This window comes from Phragmites australis, chromosome 8 (genome assembly GCF_958298935.1).
Source record: "Phragmites australis chromosome 8, lpPhrAust1.1, whole genome shotgun sequence".
Lineage (NCBI taxonomy): Eukaryota > Viridiplantae > Streptophyta > Magnoliopsida > Poales > Poaceae > Phragmites > Phragmites australis.
The window spans coordinates 36,310,827-36,318,629 of NC_084928.1; the positions used below are offsets into that span (position 1 = coordinate 36,310,827).

General features: G+C 50.1%; 2 protein-coding genes across 2 annotated transcripts; one reads left to right on the forward strand and one right to left on the reverse strand.

The window, feature by feature from the left end:
• Positions 1-2,529: 2,529 nt before the first annotated feature.
• Positions 2,530-3,317, reverse strand: LOC133927801 (uncharacterized). Its single transcript, XM_062374191.1, has 3 exons — positions 3,267-3,317; positions 2,833-3,156; positions 2,530-2,751 (listed from the first exon to the last, which is right to left on the reverse strand). Exons 1-3 carry the CDS (start codon positions 3,315-3,317, stop codon positions 2,530-2,532), a joined length of 597 nt encoding a protein of 198 aa, XP_062230175.1.
• Positions 3,318-4,348: 1,031 nt separating this feature from the next.
• On the forward strand, positions 4,349-7,237 carry LOC133926022 (uncharacterized). The gene is made up of 2 exons (XM_062371753.1): positions 4,349-5,083; positions 5,188-7,237. Exons 1-2 carry the CDS (start codon positions 4,438-4,440, stop codon positions 6,942-6,944), a joined length of 2,403 nt encoding a protein of 800 aa, XP_062227737.1. The 5' UTR covers positions 4,349-4,437; the 3' UTR covers positions 6,945-7,237.
• The last annotated feature ends 566 nt before the right edge of the window (positions 7,238-7,803 follow it).

The window sequence follows — 7,803 nt, forward strand, 5'->3', positions numbered from 1 at the left end:
GATGAATAGTATAAATCTAAAAAGAGAATCACCGGACGTATGAAAACCTTCCGCTTATGTCAAGATATCTCTTAAATAAATAAGTTATCCCTATGTTTAAAGATGACATAATCCTACTCGAAAAGTAGCCCAGATGCTACATAACACCCTCTTATATATGGAGCCAGGAGACCATGCGGAGGAGGACAATCCAAATTCAACGAGAGAACTAGAACCATCTAGACGCATTCAAAAGTGCATCCTAATCTACATCGCCAGACAACACGCAAGAAACCTTTGACTAGCTATAGATCCTATCTAGGCTAACCACGAGCATCTTGTAATCTGTCTTGAAGATCAATACAAGAACACATAACATATGGTTATTATCCTATGGAAGGTCGAACCTATATAAATCTCTGTCTTTCGGCGCTTGATTCGGCAAGAGTGTGTATCCCCTACTTTCATCACGTATTCATAAGATTGGCGGCTTACTAATCGTCGACAGCTGGCGCCGTCTGTGGGGATTATGACCAACAACGCCGAATTTTCCTCATTGCCTTCGTCGCCGACTCCACCAAAGACCATGTCAAAATCCAGCTACTCGGATGAAGGGTTCTACGACAACTTTGCCCTCTCGTCCGATAAAGATCCGATGATTGAACTGGTGGATCAAGGCAAAACAATTCCTAATGACGAATCCAACGATGACGTAAGTTGTTTTATGGACTAGTGTGTCAGGGCTTACGGTATTGAGCTCAAATCACCTGATAATCAAAACACTCGCGCAAGCAACGTGTGCCAAAAATCGGGATCTTCCCTCGTGGCTTTCAACAACTCAGATTGTTGAATAAACTTTCTGGAGATATCCTTTGATGATGACAGGTCTATGATGGACATAGACTCCTCTTCTACTGAAGCATAACCCCAAGAAGTTTTTACATTTAGGGACAGAAAGCTATACCCGGTCCAACCAGGATGATGACTCGACGAACCCAAACACTGTCGTTGATCCGGCCGGAGGAATTAGACTCTTCCCCCGCCGATGACAATGCCTCATGATCAGGTCCAAAACCCAGCTGAGCATCGATATCCTATTATCCTGTACCACCAACAAGGTGCTAGACGCTATAGATCTAGAGCTGCTCAGAGGCTCGTGGGTGTCCAAGACCTGCTCCGACAACCTCCCACGGCGGATCTTACTACCCCTGAGGGAAAGAAATGGCTCAACGACGTGGAAAATGTCATTCGACAAGCACAAGTGCAGGCCGAATCCTCTCATCAAGCGACGGCTGCCAACAGCTCCATTGGAGGGAAGACTCGCACCAACCCTTCTCATGATGACTCAAATCGAGAAAGACATAATCCTCGGAATCAGACTCTCCGGGAAGTCGACCAATCTCAGTATTGCCACATGACCTCGCCGATCCGAAATCACCCCATCTCGGATTTACGCAATATAATTGACGAGCGAAGATGCTCAAGGACCCCTCAGGACTAGTCACCTTCTCCTCAATGACCTAACCGAAGAACATCCTGGCACCGTAGTCGTTCGAGTCGGGGTCATGGCCGGTCTCCAACCCCTGCGAGCAGGGCGCCTGTGGCCACTCAGGGTGCCATCAATGGGTGGTAGGCTTTCTCTTCAGAGCTTAGGAGGGTCCGTTGGTGTGAGACCCCGTTCTCAGGATCCTGTGCCTCCTGTATCAGTCCTTAGATTAAGCAGCTGATACGCACAGTATAACAGTTGTAATATCACAATCAAACTTGAACATAAGTATTAAGATTACAGAGTACAAAAGGGGTACAAACCATAGCGTATATATTACAAACCTAGCCGAACGGCCAACAAAAGCACAGTGGAAAACAGAACCCAAACCACAGGCGGCTAAGGTGCGAACGCGATATTCCAAGGTGGAGAATTGTCTGTTGGGCTAGATTTTCAAGAAGTGCAGGAGATTTTGCTTTGTTTCGGACCCCTAGTGAGTCCCCATGAGCGAAAACTTAAATTTTCCCTCGATCCACACCTTATCGGGGCCCCGACCCGCCAGACCCACAGGTGCAATTTTACGCCCACACTCGCCCCCACTGGGCGCAGAATCCGCCGAGGACCCACACCCACCAGGTTCATTGCCATCCTACCCCTTACGCACTCGGCATCATCTCTTGTGCTTCCAGGGGGACGCCGATGCTGACGCCCAAGCGTTCGGGGCGGCCCTCCTGTAATCAAGGATAATCATGCGTCAGTGGCCTATTGGTTCAAGCCGTCACGCGTCGCAACAAAAACATACGCTGAGACGGCATCATCTCCACTTCGTAACCATCGATCTTCATTCATTGGAGCCGATTGATTGACTTTCAGTGAACAGCGATCGCTATAAGAAATACATAGAAGTTCTCCTAAATCTGTTCCTTTTCGTTACTACTATTCGAATTGGAAGTCTAAGAGCACGACTAACATTTTTCTTTCATTTAAATAAAGTCAAGATGTACCTTTCTCTACCTCAAGAAATTATTCCACCTCTATTCATAGGAGAACGCGTATGAGGAATGTTAGTCCAGGTTGTCACGCATTGATGCCGATGCATTGCCCTGGCCCTTCTTCTTCTTGGTTCGCGAGCGAGCCCCGCTGGAGTTGGAGCCGCCGTCGGGGCCTGGAGTCGTCAACGAGGTGGAGGGCTTGCGGCCGACAAACATGGCCTGCGCAACCTCCATCTTCATAGATTGCTCCATGTTCTGCTCCTCCAGAAGAAGGTTGGAGCGAGCACGGAGGAACTAGGGCAGTGGTTCCTTCGAAGTTAGGGCAAGGATGCAATTGCGGTATTTAAGGTTTAAGCCCCTCAGCATGTTGATCACCTGATTATCTTCATGAACCGGCTGACCGATGTCGCGAAGGCTGTCAGCAAGAGACTTCAGATTGGTGCAGTACTGCGTGATGTACATGTCGCCTTGGCACATGTTCCACAGCTCGGCTTCGATGTAGAAAACACGGGTGAGGCGATTGTCGTGGAAGTTGCCCTCGATGGCACTCCAGACAATGTAGGAGGTGTCATCGGGCTGCATCACGGTGTCCAACATCTGAGGCGTGATGGTGGTGTAGAGCCAGTTCACAATGCACTGGTGGATCATCACCCACTCTGGATCACGGTGAGGATGAGCACCGTGGTGATTGATGTGGTCCTGCAAGCCAAATTTCCCAAAAACAGTATAAAAAAAATCGACGTCATTGAGGGTAGTTGGAAGCCTCGAGGTCGAGGATGATCGGCACGTGGACGCGTATGTTGACGGACTAGACCTGAGCCGCCGTGGTGGCGGAGGGAGCGGAGGTGGCCGAGCGGCATGGCACATAAGTTCAGAGATGGGATCAGTGTAGGAAGAAACAGTGGGAGAGGATGGTTGGGAGGAGAAAACTCGGGAGGTATTGGAACTCATTGCAGCAGAAGCTCGAGAAGATTTAGGCGCAAATGGGTTCATGGATGAATCCAAAGGGCGTCTGATACCCTGAAGGAGGATTGAGAGCCAACACACCTTAATCTGTATTGATGCTCATGCTTTATAATACAAGACGGCAGCGGATAAGGAGCTAACCGTGAGCTAAGATCATCTCCAACCATATTCCCCTTCATTTCGTTCTCTTTGATTCACTTCCCCGTTCCCGTTCCTTTTATTTTCTCTGATCTCCAACAGCTTCCTTTCAAAAGGAATCGCGAAGTGAAAGGAGAGATAATCCTGTTCTGAAGGGAATAACCCTGGGAATCCCTTCGTGACGGGAACCGTGAAGAAAAACCATTGGAACGCTGAAGAGAAAAAAATTCCTTCACGACAAGATTTTTACTCGCCACACGAATCCCTTGCTTGGTCTAACCAACTCCCTAGTCTACAGGATCTAGCTAGAGAAAAGGAGAACGTGATCAGTGGTACACACGTACACGGTCAAGCCTTACATCTCGCTAACACCGACAACGACGTGCGCGCGGGAGCACTAATGCAAGTGCAACGCTCACCACGACGACACAACTGTACAGTCGTACTAGTTCCTTGCCACGGCGGCCGACGCGCTAGTTTCTCCTGGGGCGCGGACATGTCCTGCATATTTCCGTGAATTTTTAAAAAGAAAAGTACGAAATTGCAAAATAGAAAAAACCCTGGAAGTAATCTTTCAAACAGAAATCTAATAGTGCCAATTATGTATCACAAAATTCATAGTGTTGGACTAATTGTTGGTCTAAGATTAAAAAAAACTAATCATGTTATTATGGAGGGAGTACATACTCTGTTTCCTTATTTTTGAATTTGATGACGACTTGACGAGCTGCTTTGATAAGACGGCGTACCTGCTCGAGACTTGAGCTTCTTGTGGCGCAAAGCGTCGTCGTCGTCGCAGCTTCATCTCTCTCTATACTATAGTCTCTCTGTGCGTACACACGGCTCGAGTCCCGGCCTCACACACAGATAGAAGAGATGTCAGGGTATGGGCAGAGGTTGATCCAGCTTTGGAACGACTGGCAGCTCAGCGCGGCGGTGCTGCTAAGCCTCTCCCTGCAGCTCCTCCTCCTGAGCACCGCCGGCCTCCGGAGACGCACGCCACCTAGCTGGTGCAGTAAGTCCTACTTCTGGGCTCTTTACATCGGATCCAGGTTCATAGCCCCTTACGCCCTCGGCATCCTCTCCCGCGCTTCCAAGGGGGACGCCGACGCCGACATCCAAGCGTTCTGGGCGGCCCTCCTCCTGTTCCACCTCGGAGGCGTCGATGACTTCACCGCCTTGTCCCTGGAGGACAACAAGCTCTGGGTTCGGCGCGGCTTCGAGACGGCCATACATGTGCTCACCACCGGATATGTGTTCTTCCGCTACTTCCTGGACCCTGCATTCCGGCGCTTCATCGTGCCCTTCGCGCTCGTCTACTTGGCCGGATTGGTGAAGTACGTGGAGCAAGTCGTTGCCCTGAAGAGAGCAACGATGGAGGCGCTCATAGAGTCGGTCCTCGGGACTCCCGATGCTGGCCCGGACTACGACGACTTCATGGATCGTGTGAATGGGATCCTGAGATCCGGTGTCCTGCCGTCCCTCAACACCGGCAACGAAGGCGTTGACCGGCCGAACTCAGGTTCGTATCACCGTACATAACACATAACAGTCGTGCGCGTGTAGTATGCAATTTCAGCTGTCAAGAGTTGACCCCGATCTCAACTAATTAAAAAACAGGTGCAGATCTGCACAATGCCGACGCTCCGGTGACCACGGTAGCAGACCGTAGACAACTGCAAACGCCGGAGCAGGCCATGGAAATCGTCGCCTCAGCGCGCTTTCTGTACGGGATGTTCAAGGTACTTTTCGCTGATGGTATATTCAGCTTCAAGGAGAGGCGAGATGGTCAGGCTAAGTTCTCGGATCCAGATGCGAGCTGGCGGGCCTTCAAAGTCGTCGAGATCGAGCTCAGTTTCGTGTATGATCGGCTCTACACCAAGGCTTCGATGTCGCGCAACAGAGTCGGGCTGATTATCCGGGTCGCCAGCCTGCTGCTGACCCTTGCAGGCAGCCTCTACACATTGTTCACTACATGGCATGCAAGCCAGTACAAGCTGAGGCACCGATGTGTCACGTACACTCTACTTGCTGGTGCCGTGCTTGCTGACATTACCATACTTGTAGCTCGTGTCTTCAACATCCGATCACCACTGCTGGGAAGCAAGTGGCTGAAATGTGCAGCTCTGAGGTTGGTGAATCGCAGGAGATGGTCCGGTTACATGGCGCAGTCCAATCTGATCACGTTCTGCCTGCAAAATCTACCCTCGGAGTCAGAGTTGGTTGCTTTTATCCATCGGGTGACGAACATCTACCGTGGTACTCGAGGAGGGCGAACACCGGACCTTGGCCCCTTGGGAATGCAGGCGGCAGTGGTTTCTCCTCTTCTCAACTTAATTGTACAGGAGATCCAGGAAGCGGATGTTTTGCAGAGGTACTTTGAAAGGCGATCTCTAATTGATCAAATAAGATCAAGAAGCTTCTGGAAGTACTACAAGAAAACAAAGCACGTTCCGGTACGTGAGGAACTCAAAGACTTCATCTTCAAACAACTGAAGAAGAAGGAGAGCCAGTTCAATGCCTGGGAGCGGGAGAGACGTGGAAAGGCTAGATCAGGAACATCGGATAGCAGGGCAGAGGCTGGAGGAACATCGGGGGAGAACCGCAACCCCGTCACCGCCAGGGGTGACCAGGTTCTGAAGGAGAGAGGCATTGCCGGTCTAGAGTGGAGCCTACAGGAGAAAGAGTTTGACGAGAGCCTGCTCATATGGCACATCGCGACCGATTTGTGTTTCCGCCAAGAAGACAGCAACAACCAAGAAGGCAATCCCGAAACCATGGAAACCAGGAACCACTCCCACATGGAAATGGCAAGAGAGCTGTCAAATTATATGCTCTACATCATGGTGGTGCACCCGTTGATGCTATCCTCCTCCACCACCATGGCAACCAAGAGGTGCAGGGACACATGCGCAGAAGCCAGGAGGCACTTCTTGAAGAAGCACGTCGTTGCTATGGCTCGGTCTTCCGTCGCAAGAGATTCCAGAAGAAAGGAAGACGCAAAAGATGGTAACGAGGCGGTGGGTGAAAAGAACGCCCACGCCTCCCTGCTCGAAGTGGTCGAGGTCACCCCGCTGCAGGCGTCGGCGGTGAAGGGGGACAAGAGTAAGTCGGTGCTGTGGGATGGGTGCTTCCTCGCCAAGGAGCTGACGCAGATCATGGGCGACCCAAAGGAGAAGTGGGAGGTCATAAGCGAGGTGTGGGTGGAGATGCTGTGCTACGCGGCGGTGCACTGTGGAGGGTACCAGCACGCGGAGCGGCTCAAGGAGGGCGGGGAGCTCATCACCTTCGTCTGCCTCCTGATGACCCATCTGGGGATGGGGAAGCATTACAGGACCGAGGTCGGGGACGCGTATCCGCACGTGTCGCCTTATACTGCTTAGTAAGTTGCTCTCTCCCGGGCGACCCCTCCCCAAGCTGCCTCAAGGAACCCAGCAGAAATCATTCCACATGCCATGAAACTTCTCCTCAGGTTGTGATTCATTTGTGAATGGATTAGTGTCTACCACTTTGTTTGATGCGCTACGCAGATTGAGTATGCATGTACGTGCTGTGATTGTTCGTCCCTTATTCGTCTTCTTTCTTTGTTTGCTTGTTCCCGAAGCTGCTACTTAACTGTGTCTATCCTTCAGAGTATTTGTAAGTCTGAATAAAGTGGAAACCACCGCTGTTGAAAGTGTGCAATCGTATGCTTAGTTGCTTGCAGAGGTACATGTTTTTCCTCTCTTCTGTTTTTTAAAAAAATGTTAGATATATGTCAAATAATTATACTGAGCTAGTTACATATTTGATTTGAAGTTGTATTAGCGGTACATGGTGGAGATAAAGTATGACTTCTGTAACTTGGACTCATAAATATGATAGGAGGAACTAGTAGTCATGCTCTAGAGATGTAGGCTTCGTCTGAATCTCATTAATAAACGTTGTATCTTCATTTACATCGTCTCGATAGATCAATATGTCTTTTCCGTTGGCTAAATTTCCTAATAAATGGTATCAGAGTCAATGTTAGAGTGGATCTAGAGACGGGGTGGAAGATCATATAGAGTCACGAGGATTATACCTCTACAGAGTGCTATGCGATGCATAGGCAGTGTGAGGGCGGACACGGCGTAAGGTGGAGCATGACAGTGACCAATGCACACATGCCATGGTCGACGTGATCGTCGGTGGGACAAATACGTGGACATTGGCTGCTAACTTCGAGTGGCGCGATTGGGATGTCAAGTGGCGATGTGCTCG

Bases quoted from the DNA above. Each gene is read 5' to 3' on its own strand.
- LOC133927801 (XM_062374191.1), bottom strand. From the start codon at position 3,317: ATGCCGCTCGGCCACCTCCGCTCCCTCCGCCACCACGGCGGCTCAGGT. The intron at 3,157-3,266 runs GTCCGTCAACAT...TTTGGCTTGCAG, and splicing joins ACCACGGCGGCTCAGGTCTA to GACCACATCAATCACCACGG. The intron at 2,752-2,832 runs GTGATCAACATG...CCACTGCCCTAG, and splicing joins CGGTTCATGAAGATAATCAG to TTCCTCCGTGCTCGCTCCAA.
- LOC133926022 (XM_062371753.1), top strand. From the start codon at position 4,438: ATGTCAGGGTATGGGCAGAGGTTGATCCAGCTTTGGAACGACTGGCAG. The intron at 5,084-5,187 runs GTTCGTATCACC...AAACAGGTGCAG, and splicing joins CGTTGACCGGCCGAACTCAG to ATCTGCACAATGCCGACGCT.